The 19,581-nt window shown below is 36.5% G+C and overlaps 1 protein-coding gene across 1 annotated transcript in view; it reads right to left on the bottom strand.

Annotated features, from left to right (window-relative positions):
* Positions 1 to 241: 241 nt before the first annotated feature.
* The window catches only part of GCC2 (GRIP and coiled-coil domain containing 2), a 30,773-nt gene continuing 11,433 nt past the window's right edge, over positions 242 to 19,581 (bottom strand). Inside the window, exons 10-23 of the mRNA XM_014250591.2 lie at positions 18,302 to 18,421; positions 16,748 to 16,912; positions 16,260 to 16,364; positions 15,521 to 15,683; positions 14,874 to 14,974; positions 14,666 to 14,743; positions 13,846 to 13,983; positions 11,723 to 11,844; positions 9,982 to 10,158; positions 8,588 to 8,805; positions 6,948 to 7,142; positions 5,998 to 6,137; positions 5,019 to 5,220; positions 242 to 3,923 (exon numbers count right to left, since the gene is read on the bottom strand). Coding sequence (XP_014106066.2) covers positions 3,853 to 3,923; positions 5,019 to 5,220; positions 5,998 to 6,137; positions 6,948 to 7,142; positions 8,588 to 8,805; positions 9,982 to 10,158; positions 11,723 to 11,844; positions 13,846 to 13,983; positions 14,666 to 14,743; positions 14,874 to 14,974; positions 15,521 to 15,683; positions 16,260 to 16,364; positions 16,748 to 16,912; positions 18,302 to 18,421 — 1,995 coding nt within the window. The 3' untranslated portion in view covers positions 242 to 3,852. The remainder of the gene's footprint in view (positions 3,924 to 5,018; positions 5,221 to 5,997; positions 6,138 to 6,947; positions 7,143 to 8,587; positions 8,806 to 9,981; positions 10,159 to 11,722; positions 11,845 to 13,845; positions 13,984 to 14,665; positions 14,744 to 14,873; positions 14,975 to 15,520; positions 15,684 to 16,259; positions 16,365 to 16,747; positions 16,913 to 18,301; positions 18,422 to 19,581) is intronic.

Below are 19,581 nucleotides of genomic sequence, written 5' to 3' on the forward strand. Positions count from 1 at the left end.
AATTTTTAAAAATTTTTTTAAAAAATAAAACCTTATAAAAAATCGATTTATCTTCTGTTCACCCAGAAGAATCTATTGCTGCAGTTCCCTTCCAAAGTAGAGGCTGTGGATATTATACCAGATCCATAAAATCTCTTCAGTACAATGCTAGACAGTCCTTGTTTTTTACCTTGCATCTGAGTAGCATTTTCTCAGAACACTTTTTCAGAACAGGCATTGAGGGAAAACGAAAGGCACTCTGTTGAGTTAAGGTGACTTTTATTGAAGTGATGGCCACAAGAAAAGGCCATCAAAGACATTATTTCCAAATAAAATACTTATCTATCCAGACTAGCAATTCTGAAATTACTACAACAAATATATTTTTTATCTCTTCATACATTTGGTTTCTCAGCTTTTGAGTGGTGACTGCTATTTGCAAGGCTTGAAAGAGACGTATTTTCACAGTACCAACAATAGTAGAACTAGCAAGTAGTTTAGGAAGTATTGGTGCACTGGGAGAAGCAAAGGCAAAGTCAAATGAAGCATGTATGTTTAAGATGCCTTCAAAGTCACTTAGTACAAACTAAGGAGAGTTTTTAGGCATTCCTCCACAATTTCATGATATATCATCTCTTATCATAGCAAAAGGATGAAGGGAGATTGATGAAGGAGGATTTAAATTTAGAAAATAATCTAACCCTGTATTCTCACAATTATACTTTGGACAAGGAGGGTCATGGAAGAAAAAAAGCAACTTTTACTCTCCTGTGTATAATTTCTAACATGGTTCCCTTTGGCCATCCTGAACCCCAGATTTAACTGGCCACATCTATACAACAGTCTGACAAGCTCTGATCTCCTTGTCTTTCAGCTGGAGCACTATTTGCTTGCACAGATGAATCTCCCTTCTGGGTAAAGGGAAAATGAAAGACATAACCTGTTTCTAAGTCAGCATTAGGTAGCTAAAAATTCAACCACAGTGCACATGCAGGTTCGGGAACGTTGAATCACTCCCATTTCTGTTTTTTAATTAATATACAGTCTGCATAGTGACAGCAGAATCATTATTATTACTATTATTGTTATTATTATTATGTTCTCCTTATGCTTGGGCCAAAGGCAGACTTGTTAAAAGATAAAGACTGGTCCTAAGCTTATAAACATTTTGGGCAAGGGTGACATTTTCTGTGAAACATTCTAATAAATGTGGCACTGTAAAGAAAACAAAATGAACCAGAAACCAAAGTCAGCACAATGCTCTTCCAAAAAAGACACCACAGTATATCAAGCAGCAGCAGTACTAGTTAAAACTTTAAATTGCTTTTTGAAAGCAAATCACAGCTCCAATGCTGCACATTACAAATGCAAATATATGACATATAAAAAGTTCTCTATGCAAAATAATCTTGTTTCCAGTTCACATTCTTCTATGCCATGTACTCAATTGTCTGTTAAACTTTGATATATTTGCTTACAGTCAGTTTATTGCCACATAGGTAAGTTCTGGCAATCTTAGCAACAGAAAACAGTTTAACAGTTATTAAAATATTTTTACATTAATTAAGATCTCACTATTTCATTGTAAAAAAAATATATATTAATGCAAGTTGTTCACTACATTCATAAGTACGGTACTCAAGTTTTACTAAAAACAGTGAGCATGCAACTCAGACTTGAAAGAAGTCAATAAGCAACTGGTATTTCATACAGCCGGTGATATGTTACTTGCATACCTTTATTCACAGCTTACAATGTTAAATAATTTACAGTTCTGAAATATGTGCATTTTAAGAGGAACTCATCACACCTCTTTAGCAATGGCAAAGACTAAATCAAGTCAGTTGCAACGGAGTGTGAACTGAGTGAGACAAAGCCATACCCTTCTACTCATGTGCTTCCATTGTTAAAAATCACAGCAGGAGGATGACTAGCACTTATTTTTATACATATTTCAAAGCTCTCCTGTTGCTGTGCTTTGGCATTCTTTTGAGTGACATTAACCAAATCCAACTGAATAAGGAGTTTGAATCCAACATTCCAGATCTGGTCCAAATCACAAATGCTGAAGATAAGGTGTATCATTCCAAAGGCAAATCCAAGAAAGCCTAAACACAGCCTCCTGTCTGCTACCTACACCCGGAAGACTCATCCCTCACACTGCTGTTGATCAGTTCTATGTTCTGAAAGTCCACAGAGAATGTTGTCCCCAGTAGCACAAACCAAAAAAGTTCCAGTTAAAATACATATTGGAGGGGAAGAAAATAGAAAGAAGTGCCTAAGACAGTGGAAAGGAATTAAAATACCTAAATAAAGCCTGTTTGCTTTGTTGATTGTGTACCGAAATATATACAACAAGCAAGAAATTAAACAAAAGCAAACTTACTGAACAGTTTATTCTAAACATGTTGCCATTCTGCCGTTCATATGTTCAGATTAATCTCAGCCTGAAATAAGGCAATATTAAAGGAACAAGTGTCATTTCCTCAGAGCCTAAACTCAGGTAGATAGGAAAGGAAGAACCCTATTTAGTATTTGTATGTGTACCAGGGAAAGACTGTCTGTAAAACAACACAGAGAACATAAAAATATGGGCGAAAAAGAAAAATACTCTGATTTAAACATAAGCAGGATTCAAACACATATGCATGCTTTTTAAAACCTTACAAATAAATTAAGATGGTGAAAGGCATTATGGACTGTAAAGGGGAGAAGACAACTGAAGGTAAAAAAAAGGTGCTGTGCTGCTAACAGAAGCAGAGATGGTAGAAATTTATTTTTCTTGGAAAAAACAACTTCTGTTGAGTAACCTGGAACAGAGATCATCTCATCTGTGCAAAAGCTCTGTGCAAACAATGTGCACACATACAGGTAAGTGAGAGAATAAGATTTTCAATCATTAGAACATTTAAAAGGTGCATCTATTGACAAAAGCTTCATTATTTTCTCTCAGAAGTTAATGTTAGGAGTCTGACCTGTGGGCTCAGATTCTTTCTTTAGTGTCTTCACTATGACTAAGTCAGTATGAGTAGCCTTGTCATCCAATTACAGACATCATTACAGTAATGGAACGTTTCTTCCTGGTCTTTTCCACGAACTTCCAACCTCAGATTAAAAAGCCCTAGTTTCAGTCCTTTTTCACAAAGCTTTAGCTCATTTAGGACCTCTGAGTCTTGCAGTACTATCCTACGGCTTCCATAGATGCCATAAATCTCAACTACAGTACCAGCTGTGACAAGCACTGTATTTCATACAGATTTTTTGCACCCTCTACATTTTGTGAACTGTTGCCTTCATGTTCTGCAAAAGCAAAATAATTTAGGAAAGACTACAACTTTAAAGCAGAAAATGCCCTTTCTGTTTCTTAATTGTCTTATATTTTGTAGCCATCACAAGAGAGGAAATTATTTTAAATTTCTTAAATGTGTAGAGAATAACACTAAGCATATAGATTAGCTAGCTGACAGTGATATGTGAAAGCAACTGTAAACACTTTTAAATGCTTTAAATCTAAACTCTAGTTATTCCAGTTAATATATCAGGTCAAACTTTTAAACTGATATCAAAAGAGCTATCACAGGGTGACATATTCTGTTTCCAAGCTATTTGCAATTAATTTGTCACTTCTCATAGTTCTTACTATCAGCTTTAACATTTACAAGAAAAATAGTTCACTGCTGCCAGAGCATAACATAGGACCATGTTTCAGAGCTACTGCAGGCTTCTTTCTCAGTAGAGCCTAAAAAGCTGAAAATAACACACAGAAATAAAACCCTGTAGTTCAACACTACAACACCAACAGATCTACAGTAAGATTTCTCTGGTTTGCAGTTGTTTTTGGAATGTTTTTAAAGATTGAGTGTTTCCACTGTTTTATCGAAGTCCTGACCAGCTGTGGAGGTATGAAGCCCACCCAGAAGGCCGTGAGGTACTCTCTTCTTCACCTGAAGGAGGAAGAGAAACATACTTTTTATTATGTTAGACACTTATTGTGTTAGACATTGCACCATTTGGATACATGACCTTGCCCCACTCCTTGCCTTTATCCTTTTTCAAATGCTGTCCTCAAGCTTGCTGAAAAAAGAACTCACTCTTGGGTTGACATAGATATGGATTGTACCACCAAGTCCACTTTACTTTGGGTACTTAAGAATGTCTGAAAAAGGTAATTTATCACCATTCTCCAGAAAAATCCAATCAGTCTTCATTAGAGGGCCAGAACAACATCAACATGCTATGAACTTGACTTATATCTTATTTTTCCAAATGCACAGCCTATCATGGAATGGAGTACTTGAACCCTTCCCTTTCTAATGTGATTTTGTTCACAAGTTTTAAGTTCTCACATGTACATGTGTTGCTTACTGTTTATATTAATTCTAAGATAAAGTATAGGTAAGGTGCTAATGAAGTACCAGAAGCTACAGTTACTGTCACTGAGAAATGACAAACAATACCTTAAAAAGCATTTTAAGGGAACAAATGCTCAGAGAATTTGAAGCAGAAACAAAACATTATTGCACACAGAAATCCTGTGTTAATTTCTTGCAAATACCTAACTCTTTTTACATCCTTCCCTAGTTCCTTTATTTCTTCAACAAAGAGCGTATCTTTAAATGTTTTATATTGAAACTAATATTAGATTTGTAGTACTGCCTTGAGAAGACCACTTTAGTTATCTGTTTAGAACACCTGCAAAGAAAATAATTAAATTATATAAACCTCAATTTTGACAAAAAAAAAAAAAAAAAAAATAACTCTATTCAAAACCTGAACACATTACATTTTTCAACTTACCATTATCTTCGTAAAATGTGAATGTTTTGGAAAAAGTTATGTTTTATATCAATTTAATGGTATTTGTTCTGTTTACTGAAAACTGAATAGTAACTTCCCAACAGAGAAAATGGTTTTATGACTAGTTCACTGACATTATGATACTAAGTTTTGTTTTTTCTCAAAGGTCTAGACAACAGAGAGCACAGAACTATCCCTTTTCCAATTTTCCTCTTTGTGACAATATTTTGAACACCATGTACCTTGGGCAATTGCAACCAACTTCCCTTTCTCTTCAGGGCTGAGCTGCAACATGGTGTCTATCACTGGGAGCAGCCGTTCCTTCTCGCTTCCTGATTTCAGAAATATGAACTGCAATAGAACATTCTTCAAGTATTCTAGGTTAGCCACAGACTTTTCTCTCTCTTGATTTCTTTCCAGTCTTCTTATTTCATTCTTAAGAAGCTGCAGATTAGAAGAAAAAAAAAATAAAATACTGCTTGCTTCATTTAATGAGTAATTGAACAAAGGTCTTTTGAAGAGCTAAAAAATTAATTGCACAGCTTGCTTCAAAAAGAATAATGGGTGTTTAGCAACATATACAGGATGAAAATCCAGTGAAAATAAAATATGTAATAATGTTGTAAGAATTTATTATTGACTGAAAATAACCTTTTTTGATAAAATTTGTGCAGTACAGAGATACAATATCAGTGATAAAAGAGTAGTAACAGTTGAACAGTTAAATAATTCGGAAATCTGATGACATTCATTTAAAAGCATTTTTGAAGAGAAAGCTTAGTACATTTAGAAATGTCTTCAGAAAGCTCACTCATACATGAGTTCATGTGTCTTCTTTTAACTTACGAGAGCTAAAATGGGTTACAGAAAGAGAAACCCGACAGTGCTTCCCTTGGTACTTACTGCTTTTATCTAAGTGAAAATAGTATGGACCCTTTACTAAACATTAAACTTCCAAACTCCTGAGGCTTTTTTTTGTAGAAGCTTTTACTCCACACTCCTGTCCCCTCTCCCCACCATGCCTACCCAACTACAAACTGTAGTGAAAAAAACCCCAAAAACTGAAGCAGACCCTGGAAGACCTGTGGAATAAAACCCCCTCCCAAACTAAGTTTTACATCACCAAAATTTTATAGACAGGGATTTTCTGAAAAACATTTGGTCTAAGAAACAGACCATGGAAATTAGAGCTGTTCTCACATCTCTTGTGTGTCTGCTAACCTTTATTTGTTCCATTAGGATTGCATTGGTTGCTTCTGATTCACGAAGTAATTCATTCAAGTGATCAGCACTCTTAGTTGTTGTGTTTAGTTTCTGAATCAGTTCATCCTTGGTGAGATCTGCTTGCCACTGAGATGGTTCTGCAATTAATTGGAAAAGAGAACTAAGAAAAGGAAGAAGCACTTACACCTACTTCATACTAACTTAGCATCAGGACTTGGTTAATGTCTTAATCATTCATTAGTTTCTTATGAACAGAATTAATGCAAAGTCAGAGTGTGGACTTAACAGGCATCAATGCTGCTGCATGCTTATTTTCTGATCTATTTTTGTTTATGGATTAGAAGGGGGCTGGCAGTTCTAGAGTACCTCAAGATACTTGGTTTTAACTTACTCCTTGTTTCCTACCCATAAATTGAGGTTTTCAATAGCTATCCATGTAGTGTTCAGTAGACTTCTAAAACTGGATTATATGCTACCATGTATTTTTCTGGTTTTTGGGGACTTCCAAAACATTCTTTCATGCTGGGTTTTACTTTCCTAGAAAAAACCCTATGAATCAAGTACTGTTCTAATAAGCCTCATTATGATGAACAGAAATTTTATCCTTTCAGGGTTAAATCAGCACTTGATTATCCCTATTAGAGACTCATCCAGAATACAAAAATTTCTCTAACTATTCACTGACTTGTTCACCCAGTCTTTCCCTTTAAAAGCTCAGAAATATGACACCTTTAAATCACTAAAACTTGTAGGAATGTCCTACTGTTAGTTCTTACTCAATGACAAAACTCCTACAAAAGTTCAGGACAGTGTAAACTCAGTGGCACTTGACTATGCTTGTGTCTTGCACCTAAAAGCATGAAAACACAATGCTCTAAAATATTTTGAGGGCATGAACTTCTGCAACCTATGTAGGCAAGCACTTCTGAAAGCCACATTCTACCTACCAGGCTTTGCTTCTGATGAGTTCAGAAGTTGCTCCAAGGATTGAACATAGGTGCTGGCTGAGGACACAGACTCCGTGTCTGTTGTTTCCATACCTTCTCCCTCTTCCCTAGCGACAGTGTGCACATCGAGGACAGGAAGGTCAGTGTTCCGCCGTTCTCTCAAACTCTTCATTGCTGGATTTGAAACAGCTGGACCTGAAAGATACTTACTGATGTTCATATCAGAATGAAATTGGGAGGGCTATTTCCTACGTGTGACTGTCTTGGATTGAGAGTGGTACATAAAATAGTCCTCAAAATGCAGAGGAAGGTGAAGCAAAAAGAAAAAGCCAGATATGCACATAACATTTATAATAGTAAAATAAATACAGCCTTTCACCTCCAAGTGGCCATTCCAGTCAAAGTCTGGTTCTAAACCCAAACTTGACTGGCAATTTTTATTTCAGTGATTATGAAACCCTCATGCACATCTCCCTGAAGATGTGTTTTAGCTATGGTAAGAGTAACAAACACCTTTAATGCAAAACTGCATTCACTTTTGCTTCAACCAGTCCTGTGGGAGGTGTAAATTCTTCCGTTTTACTGCTGTGTGCATGACCCTTCTACTTCAGTAATAACAGAGCAACTTCTTAAACTGTTATTGTTGCTTGGCAAATGTCCAGCTATATCCTGATTAGTAACTTTACAGATACGAAAATAACATTTGAGATTGAAGACAGTAAAGTCTTAAATTGAAAGAAGGATCGAATAGCAAGTATGATAAATTGCATGTATACAAATAACAAACGTTCTTAAAACAGCTTCCAATACACTTTTCTCTAGCTTTACACTTTATACTTAAGGCAGATGTCTGGCATGCTCCAAAACCTGAGACAACCTGATAAGAAGAACACCAAATATTTACAAAGTAATTTCCCTCCATCTGTCTGACAATGCAAATACTGCAGAATAGGTATCAGTGATGCAGATTCTAGAACAGAACAGATCCAGTTGGAAGTGACCTTGTAGGTACAAGTATCTAGTCCAACTGTCTGACCACTTCAAGGCTGATCATAAGTTAAAACATTATCAAAGGCATTGTTAAAATGCTTCTTAAAACACTGACAGGTTTGGGGCATCAATCACTTCAACGGGAAGCCTGTTCCAGAGTATCACCACCCTCTCAGAAAGAAAATGCATCCTAATGTCCAGTCTGAACCTCCCCATGGCAGCTCTGAACCAATCCTACATGTCCTGTCCTTGAAGAGAGGAAGAGCTCAGCACCTCCCTCCTTACTTGCCCCACTCAGGAATCTGTTAGACAGCGATGAGGTTGCCCTCAGCCTGCTTTCCTCCAAACTAGACCAACTCAGAGTCCTCAGCTGTTCCTCACAGGACAGTCCTTCCAGCCCTTCCACCACCTTTGTTGTCCTCCTCCGGATGTATTCAAGGACTTTAGGATTCTGAAGTGACAGTAAATAGTAACAAAGATGCATTCCTGACTTGGTATCTGTGGGCTGATACAGCATGCTGCAGATTTTTCAGAAACAGTTGCTGGTGATTTTACAGAATCAAACACTATAAGCATGTTTTAGCTTCACACTGAGGTACACTAATCCGTAACCAGCCCATGAAAACTTGGTACTCAAGCCTGGAAGTTACCTCTAGTGCTTGGTTCACTCTTGAGTTGGAAGAGCTGAGTTTCTACTCTGGAGAGTTGCTGCTGAAGTGTTTCTACTGTCTTTCTGTGCTCTTCTTGCAGATTCCTGACCTGATCTCTGAAGTTGTTCCGGAGAGCTTCATTCTGGGCTGTCAGCTGACTCAACGCCTGGGCGTGCTCTGTTTTGATGACCATGTTCTCAGACTGTATTGCGCAGAGCCTGAAAACAGTGCATGCACAAACAGTAAGACACAAACAGCAAAACGTTGTAAGTTTTATATTTCAAAATTTTTACAGTTTGAGGCTGTCTTCAATTTTCATGTGTATGATTATCTTAGAATGACTATGTGTGCAACTTATTTTCATTTAAAGTCTTCTTTTTTCAGGGAAAATCTGAGACTGAAAAAGTTACACATTACTTATTATATGAATGCACTGTGCTATAGTGCTACTCTCAACTTTTATTTTAGAACAAAAAATTCAGACATCTTTGGATAAATAAATAAAGTCACAAGCAATTAAACAAATGCATTTATGGAAAAACTAAGCCCAGGACTTACCTTTATAAGCATACAGACTTAAACAGAGCCAGTGTAGAAAAGACCAGTGTTTAGGTGTAAAGGGAACCTACTGTGAAATGGATTGTTTCCAGAAAAATGCAGAACATAATTTGACAGACTACACTGATTCATTATGTAGCTATGAGGAACAGATAAAACTGTACAAAGACAATGACAAGAAGTCAATAGTTCCTAATATCAATCTGTAATTTCTAATTAATACTTCATGTGAACTTCTTTGTACCCAAAATGGAGAAGAAAAAACAATGATAGACTCTTTTTGAGGAGCTTAGGTATTAGGTATTCATGTGATTTTACAAGAAGTGATACAGATTAAACAGATTATTTTCATTTTGAAAGAAACAGCAAATTAAGCCTGCGGCAAGCACAAACTTAAAATATAGTTCTTTCTGCAAGAAAGGCACTTGGTGGACAAGAACTGCATATTTTGTCAGTAAACTTGTTTGCTTTGCATAAAACTTAGTTTTTTTAATAGGAAACATCCATAAAATTTAGTAGAGCAGTACAACACAAATGTGGTGCTGGGCATTAAACTCAGAAAGAGTCAATGTGCTTAAAAAATGTTGAGTTTTAGATTTGATAGTTAAGAGATAGAAAGCTTGCAGAAATCTCAAATTCCTTGATCAGCTACTATTTCACAGTCATTGTAGAAACTTCTGATGGCTTGTGAAAAATAGCAAACAATCCTTTTGAAAATTCCTTTAACTTTCTCAACATGCTCTTTCTTTGTGAAGTATAATTATAGGCTTATACATGCTAAGATCTTAAAATTCAAACAAAAAGAATATTCCTATCTATTCACCAGGAGACCATACTTTTCACGGAGTTCTGCTTCTTTTGCAACAGTCTCTTGCAGCATCTTATTGTGTCTTTCCAGCAGGGTGTCATGTTCCGACTGCAATGTCTGGAGTTCAGAGGCATTCATCTGTGAATTATGCTGAGCATCTTGCAACTTAACTTTAAGTTGATCTATCACCATTTCCAACTGTTCCCTATACATGGAAGAAAAAGGAATACATAATATTATTATTTAAAATAATTACATTATTTCAGAACCTATACGATATCCACAATATTTTGGATAGCTGATCCAATTTGCATATTTATTAATAAATCAACACAGCACTAAGACCAAAATAATCTTAGAATGTGGCTACAGCAGAAACAATCAGATCCTCTTTCAACATAGATACAAATAGGTTTGCCACATCCCAATGTGAACTACTGGGAATGAAACTATTGGGGTAGGAAGCATGACTGACAGCACTTTGTACTTCAAGGAGAGACAAGACAGAAGAAAAATAATATATAGGATTTGGATGGGAGAAAGAAATTCTTCTTAAAAGTGGTGAGTTTAGTTGTTTAGTAAATGCATATCAGTTCAGTAAGACCAAATGCAGGGGCCAAGTGACTGGAGTAGATTTTGAGCAAATTACTAGAAAGCAGCATCAAGTCCATAACAGATAAACTCTGTTGGTCAGCAATAATTCAAAATCAGAAATAGCAGGAAGAAAAAAAATCTTAAATCACACACATTCTTTTTTTACTGATTTCTGTGTTTACATACACAGCCACCTCCATTATCTCATGAACTGTGTATCTCACTCATCCTTAGAGCTGAGACTTGTAAATAATTTCTTTGGAACCATTTGTCATCTGTTTATTACTTATCCAATTTATTTCCACGATGGTTCTCTCTCACAAAAAAATTAACAATACCAGAACTTCTTCAAATTCTGCAAAAAGGAGAGACAAAGAAATGCAACTCTTATGGTTTGGTTGCTTCAAAAGCAAGAATGTTTCAAAAACGCCAAACCAGGCCTAAACCCAAGTCCTCTAAGAAGGCACAAGTCGCCCTCTGGTGGATTTTTGTCTGCAATTGCCGGTACTGACTGAAGGTCTGGGTCAGAAACGAATCCTGACGTTTGACACAGAAACGCCCAGTCCATCACCAAGGGCAGCCACCAATGACTTATAAAAATAACTTACAGAAACTAATTTACTTTTGCAGTGAGTTGAGACATTTTCTGAAGCGAATCTAAACTCACCTGGCTTATGAGTGTACTCAAAGGATTTTCAGGGAACTTTTGGTAGTGTAACTCTTTTCTTCCAAGTCTTTCCTCCCATGATACAACATACAGGATTTTATAAATCTACTGGAAATGATGACTGAATTGGCATCCAGAGCTTTACCTACACTAAACCACTCACTCCTGAAAAAGTTCAAAGTGAGCTCAGCTGAACTGAACCAATCTGCTCTTTTCCTCTTAGTTGCAAATGGCACTTGGCTACTTCACATCAAAGAAAACGCCATGTCAAGTCTATAAAGAATGTGCTGGCTAATCTCTGCTCATGAGAGTCATAAAAAACTTCCCAAGACCTTACTTCTCCTTCTGACTGTAACAATAGGTAATCTACACAAAAATAATGGTTTAAAAGACAAATCCAGCTACTAGAAATGAATACAGCAACATGACAGTAGAAGCTGATATTTCTTCTGTTCAGCTAGGCAGTGCCACAGTCAGATTACAGATCAAGTAAAAATGTTAGTTTTACCTTTCTTGTTTGGCCCCTTCAGATTCTGTCCGAGCAGCAGATTTATTCTTCTGCTGTTTTAGAACATTATGAACACGGACTTTGTAGCTCTCAAATTCAGATGTAACAGATGCTTGTTCAGCCTATCACACAGAAAACAAATGTGTAAATTATACTACTGACTATTGCTCCCTTATTTCTCTATAATAAAATGCATCTTGCACCAAAAAAAATTAAAACCACCTGCTGCACTTCCTTCTTTAAAATAGATAATTAAAACAGTGACCACTGTAACAGATAATGTTTCTTTAGATTTTAACTGAGTATCGTATAATGTGGAACATGAGACACTGATTTTCAACATACTGGTATTAAAGAAAAGAAAGAATACTTGAAAATTCAAAAACTACATTCAGCTGAGAGATTCACAAGCCAGGGGTTCTATGAACAGCTTTAAATGAAGGCAAACTTGACAGAAAATACAAAAAGAGGTAAAATTCTGTTTCTCTCCAATACTACTATAATTCTGTTTCTCTCCAGCACTCTAACGTGCAATAAAGTTATGCATAATTCTGGGGAGTTAAGTTAGTCTCGCAATGGTATTGCACAGCACAAGATAAAATATTCTAGTTGACTAAAGATGCTTGGTCTGTCTTTTCTTCTAAAGTCAGCTGTTGCCTGAGTTTCTGTGGACATATAGAAAATTGCCTCACATCATAGTAACTACATCCTTGACTGTACACTATATGGCAAAGATTATTGCCATCCTTCCAGTACTCATGTTACAGATTCCTCTACAAAAAAAACAAACACTGACACAGGTTTTCTTTCTTGGATCTTGGGACAAGCTCATGGATTCATTACTCAATCCCATTTACAGGTAACTAAAATGCTCTCATCTCCAAGAGGAGGATTTCAGAAACTTTCCCTTCAGCTGAACTGGTGACTGAAATTCTACAGAACTGACTCTGATTAGCCACTGGTCCAGATTTTCTATGTCTGTACATTTACAGCCATTTTCTTTAAATTAATCCTTTGCTCTTCTTCCTGCCAAACTGTGTGAATATTTGTAACTCCTCAGGTACACAGCCTTAAATGTCAGCATGACTTCTGTTTTCTGCTATCTGCTTTGGTGTCCACATTTCCTTTAGAGGAAATTTTCCTTTGCTAATAACTTTGTAATAATATCTATTTTCCATATGTAGGGCATCTAAATAGGAAAGCTAATCTTCCACAAGTTCAAGTCATGCCATATGAAAGATCTACAACCTTGCTGATTTCACAACATCACAAAGCAAGCCATCACAGACAGGTACTGTAAGCACCAGGTATGATGAATAAATTTCTAAAACCATGACCCATGTGTACCAGCACAACTAAGGCAAACCTCCTGCAGCAGCAATCACAAAGTTTGTCCATTTCACTTCAGCTCTTTAAAATGTAGAAGTCTTTTTGAGAGGCTGCATTCAGCTGCTGCTTACTTGTAGGATGCACACCTACCATACAACAGTGGAGAGTAGTGAAGTAATCTCCATAAAGGTGGTTTGAACATAACAGTCCTACTATACTTTGAATCTGTTTGTCTTCAATGCAGACACTGAATTCCAGGACCACCAAACAGTGTTATATGAGCAAAAAAATCCCAGAAATAATAATAAACTTCAGCAACAGTGTCAGTTTTCCATGTAGTTCAGCTGCCAATTAAGATGCTCATATTTAGCATATTAAAAGGTGCTTGGAAATATATTTTTCACAGCTTTTTTCCTTTGAAGTGGTATCTGTGTTAATTTGTCTTATATGAAGGAAGTTATATTCCTTTTTTTAATTTGTGCCCTTTTCTTTAAAGACTTTTCTATTCCCTGACTGTATACTTACTGATCATCTTAAATAAAAACTGGCTCCCCATTACAAGTTTTTCCCTAACGGAAACAGAAGTATGCAACTCCAGATGTATCACTCCAAGTGACACACAACAACCAGGATAGGCTTGTCCTTTATACCACCACTCAGTTACTGGGGTAACTTGTTACTCCTGACATACAAAAAGAGAAGAGTGAAAAATCCACAAAATATTTTTGAAGAAGCAAAGAGTGCAAGTAATCTCCCTTCTTAAGCCTTTAAGATTACTTCCTCCACTGGAATACCTGGGCTGCTCTGCACTCTTCTTGCAGGGCTGCAATTTTTTGCTGGCAAGCACTCATCGTACGCTGGTGCTGCTCTGAAGATGTTCGCAGTTGTTCCTGAACTTTATGCTTTTCTGATGTCAGTACAGCCACTTGAATCTGAAAAAGTCAGTTGAAAACTTCACTATCACAAAAAATTTTCTTACTTCTCCAAGGGAACATGCCAATGAGAACCTAGGACTCTTATTATAATAATTCCTGCATGGAACAGGTGAATACAAAATTAAAATCCAATAGAAGTAGAAGAAAAAAATAGACATGGAATACCATGTATTAATTTTTAAAAAGTGATGTTGTTTTAAAAGAGAATTGAAGATAAAATTACAATGCTGGGGTGGCAGCATTTAAGAAAGCCAACCCCTCTCCCTTCCCTGCTTCTTTCATAACATTCCAATCTATTTCCATTCTGTATACAGACTGACAACATTTAAGATTTTTGCTGACAATGTTGCGCTCTTCTGTTTTTAAGCTGAGCAACTTCCATTTTTAAAGAATCTTTAAAAAATACATTCCATTTGCAAGTTTCAAACTCCATAGTCCCTTTGGTGGAAAGGGAAAGAGGAAAAAGACAGGGTAAAACTGCTTACAGAAAATCACAGAAAAAAAATATATGGTAAAAGCAGCAAAGAGACAAAACTCATTTAAGAAAAAGAACCAGTAACCTAGAGGTAAAAATAGCACCTCTTTATTCTTCAGCCTATATTCCATGTGCCCAGTACAAATCACACCCTTACTACTTAAATGAGAAGACTTGTACTAATAAAAAAGTGAAGTTTCTTGCCTTATAGGCTTCCACTTGCTGTTGACTGGCTTCCAGTTCCCCTTTCAGTGATGCCTGCAACATTAGATGGTCACTTTCCTGCAAGACAAAATTACCTGGATATTAAAAAAAACCTCCAACCCTCAGGAACTTAAAAATTTAGCTACCAGCTGTTTTTTTAAAATCTAGTTTAAAAAGAGAATACACAGTCATTAGCATATGGACTTACTGCTTGTTTTGAATCAGCTAGTTCTTTTTTGGTTTTCACCAGGAGTTGTTTTATCTTGGCATTTCTTTCCTCATCCTGTTGCATAGTTGACTGAAGTGACTCTAATGCAGAAAATAACAATTATATGCAAAGGAAACGTCCCCTCTTATTTCCTTAAAAATGCTGGAAAATATTTAAACAAATTCTAATGGATTCCTTAAGAACTGCAAATAAGTAGCTTACAGTAACTTTAGTATTCTTTTCCTAGGTTATCACAAAGATCTTGTAAGTGAAATGTTTTTAAGATTTAGTTGAGCACAGGAAGAAATTGAATTTTTAGTCACACGGTAATCAGTAAAGTTTTATGAGTGTACATCAGAATGAAGCCCTTGTCAGTCACCAATATTTAGAACTTATGAATAACTTAATCAGGTAAGAAACACAGTATGTCAGGCAGGCAAATTGGCTTTTAAGTGATGAACACTGGATTAAGTGATTGAGAATCTAGTAAAGGTTCCTCTAAGACAAAATTGCTTTCCTAATGCAACTGTTTAGTATTCCCTGCAAAGCATACCCTCCCTTGTTAACTTAAAAAGTTGTTTCTGAATTGTATTTTTTATCACTGCTAAGTATACCATTGCAACTTTTGCTGCTTATAGTTTACTCACTTATTTCTTCCTGTAGGGTTTCCTGTTTCTGTTTCTGAATCCCTGTTTCTTGCTCAAGATCTTCTATTCTGCTGTCTTTATCAGTAATCTTCTGATTAAGTTCTTTTACTAGCTTTTCATAATCAGCTATTTCCATATCCATCAGTGTACTCTTCTGAGCATCCTACAAGGTACACAAAACGAAGTTAAAGCTTTGTTAAGGCTGCTAAGATTTTTGTAATTCTGTACAAAACTATATTGCCCATCAGACAAAGATTTTGTCTCTGTCCATATCCACAAAGGCCAACCATCTATTGGGTTTACATAGCCTCAGAAAAATAATCTGTTTTCAAATGAGAACCAAACGGTTTGAAAAACCCATTGCTAGTTTTATCAGTAGGCATTTTGTATGTATTAATTTCTGTCATCTTCAGTCCTTACAACCAAGGCAATTTTGTAACAGTGCACTATAAATGTACTCCAGACATCTGGATTCTATTCCTATTTCTACTCATGAAGGGCCACATAACCATCACACCCAAGCTAAACAAACAAACAAAAAGTAAAAGCAAAACAAATCCCAAAAGTACATTTCAGCTCTCCAAGCACACAGCCAGGGGCAAAAGCCCTCACATTCTCCCTTTTGCAAAGCTCTGGCTTTAAAATCCTCACAACAGAAAGGGAAACAAAAATTCAACACAGCCAGATGGGCCAAAATTTTGGGTAGTCCACTGAGCACTAACATGGACAGCAACTCTACCTTTCTGGCCAGCTCTAGTTCTTGCATAGTTTTCTGCAGATGTTTCTTTTCCTTCTGAAGTTGCATCTGAAGCTCCTCCATTTCTCGGAGAGCACCACTATGCTCCTGAAATTTAAGCAGTTATCAATACAGTGCAATTTCAAAACAGATGTCAGCATCTTCCTACACTTAGACACACACACACACACACACACACACACTTGTGTTGTACAAAGATAGTTGATTCCTTTTTTAGGAAATCACAGTGAACCAGAGAAAAATAACAGTAATATGAAGTGGTTTTCACATTCTGTATGTATACCCCCAACCTGAACTGACAGCCTTGCAAAGTTCTTTCAATTAACAGACCAAGTGTTCAAAAAAGTCAAGTAACACGGAGGGAAAGTGTGGAACCTGATCTACAAAAACACAGTTTACAAAGGTCTAACAGAAACCACATCCAGTGAAAGTAATGCTTCAGCCCATTTGCTGTCTCTGTGAAGTACTACCTTTGTTTTCTGTTCTCTCAGAAGCTTTTCAGCTTCTAGTTCTTTGTCAGCCTTTGCTTTGGCTCTTTGTATCTCCAGTATCTGAGTTTCCAGCAGCTTGGCATTATTTTGCAGTGTTTCAACACGAGCCAGGAGATCTTCATTAGCAGAGCGTAACTGATCATGCTGAAATTAGCACAGTGGAATGATAAAAACATAAGCTGAACTTATATGCAATGTTATCAGAGAAAATATTTTCTGTATTTAAAAAAAAAATATCCAACACTGATTTTTATTCAAATCCCTTACAAACAACACTCTTACAGATGAGTATTGTCCAGCTTAATTCTTTTAAACCAGATTAATAAACAGGTGAAATTAAAGCCATTAGCACATTTTGGTTATTTTAAGTTAATTTTTCCAGCTTTCTGTAAAATGGCAAGAATCAAAAGAAATGTGAAAAAATACCCCAAAATTTATGCTTTCTGCATTATTACCTTCTCCTTGCAACAGTACAGTATTTCAATACTTATTGCCACACTTCAAATACACCTGCTGTATTTATAAACAAATGATCATACTATTAACTCCTAAAAAACACTGAACTGCAAGTTTTGACTGAACGACGAAGTTTTCCACCAGTACATAGTAAGAACTGTACTGCAACAGGCATACTTTTGCAAAGACTTTAACAGATTAAATTTTGACACCTTTAATGATGTATACTATTCTTTATTTTGCCTATTAAGAATGAAGTATAAGTGAAAGATGTCAACTACTTAAATGGTGTTTTATTTACAAATTCTTTATAACAAACTTGAAAAATGTAATGCCTGCACAATCAGCAGAATATATACTATTATTTCTTATCTCTTCCTATGCCCTTGACTACTGGCTTTTGTTTATAAGGAAACAGTGGCCTAGGTGGATCCGGTATATGGGGCCTGGGAGTTTAAATCCAAAATACCAAACCTATTGCAGCTAGCTTTGCAAAAATATGTCTCACTGCCCCTTAATTACCATCTTAGACTCCTCTGAATGCCACTGTAGTACTCTACAATGCATCTTAAAGTCTCATTCTTGTGAAAAACACAAAATCCATAATTTACTTAGTATATTTAAACAGTCTGTTGATTGAACAAAAAATTAAAAAAACCCCAAAGCCACATTTTGTTGAAAAAATAGAAGAAAAATGTCTCAGTTAAAGGTTACTGCACTGAAAAGTGTAAGTGTGCAGTCAGAGAAACAGTACAAGTTCGACACTTGTAGCAGAGCCGTAGGTCCAAAATCAAGCCAGAGATAATCTGCTCTTTTCTCTGAGTTGACCCGGGATAAATTAAACACTTTGTATTGACAAAGCCAGACATTCTAGATATATTTATCTTTTTCACTGCCCAGGTAAGATACTGATGTTGAAAAAGAACAAACAAACCACTCTGAATTTCAAGTCATTATTCGAAACACACTTAGGTTATGAAACTATAGTAACAATCACATAATTAAAACTTACACCCAATAGGCAGAATTAATTTTTATGGTAATTATCAATAGATCAGACCCACATCCAGAACTGACCTGCTCGGATGACACCTGTAGCTGTCTTGTGAGGTCATCTATCTGACGTTCAAGATTATTTGCTCTGCCTTTTTCAGAATCCAGCTCTTCTCCTTGCTTGTCATATTCAATCAAAAGATTCTTAACACATACAAACACAAAGCCATAGTTTTTTTATAACATGTATTGCATAAGCACATTCTCTACCTCTGAGAATTTCATTATAAGTTGTCTTACTGCAACATCAGAAATATCAGAATGAAATTAAAGTTATCATTCCATTACAGGCTCTGCGAGAAACCCCTTTCAGTTCATGACATTCTAGAATAATACAGACTGGAAGACAGCTCAGCAGGTATCACATGAAGCTCCTGCTTAAAGTAGGGTCAGCAGTGAGATGAGACCAGGTTGCTTGCTCAGAGCTTTGTCCAATCTCGTCTTTCCAGGGACCTGCCTCCAAAAATGGAGATAGCTACTCCACTGGGCAACCTATTCCAAAGCTTGGCCATTCTCATAGTATAAAATGTTTACCCATGTATCCAGTTGAAATCTCTCCTTTCAATTGAGGACTCTTATCTTGCACCACCATTAATAACCTGACTCTCCTGCCTTCATAATGTCTTTGTAGGTATTGGAAGACTCCTATTAGGTTCCTTTGAAATTTTGTCCAGGCTGAGCAACTTCTCATCACTTATTCCAGACCCTTGACCATCCTGCTCATTCCTCCACTGAAGTCACTTCAAGTTATCAATGTCTTTCTTGCATTTGGGGGGAGAAGAAGGGACAAGACTGGACACAATACCCTCAATGATGTCACAGAATCATTTAGATGAGAAATGACCTTTAAGATCATTGAATCCAACTGTAAACCCAGCACTGCCAAATCCACCACTAAAACAAGTCCTTAAGTACCATGTTTACTTTGTATACTTGTATATGAAGCACTTGCTGTGTTTACTTATTATACTTTAAATACCACCAGGGATGGTGATTCCATTGCTTCCCTGTTCTAATGCTTGAGCACCCTTCTCATAAAGGAATTGTTTTTAATATCCAATCAAAACCTCCCCTGGTGGAACTTAAGGCCATTTCCCTCTGTCCTATCTTGTTCCTTGAGAGAAAAGACTGATCCTCACCTGACTATACCCTTCTTTCAGGTGGTTGTAGAGAGCAATAAAGCCTCCCCTGAGCCTGCTTTTCTCCAGACTACACCACCTCAGCTTCCTCAGCTTCTCCTCCTAAGAATTACAGGGAACAGCTTTCTCTTGGGGAAGTGATGCTGACTCGTCACCTGCTTCTGC

The sequence above is a fragment of the Pseudopodoces humilis genome, chromosome 2 (genome assembly GCF_049639895.1).
Source record: "Pseudopodoces humilis isolate 2021_Gansu_Grassland_sample_001 chromosome 2, ASM4963989v1, whole genome shotgun sequence".
Lineage (NCBI taxonomy): Eukaryota > Metazoa > Chordata > Aves > Passeriformes > Paridae > Pseudopodoces > Pseudopodoces humilis.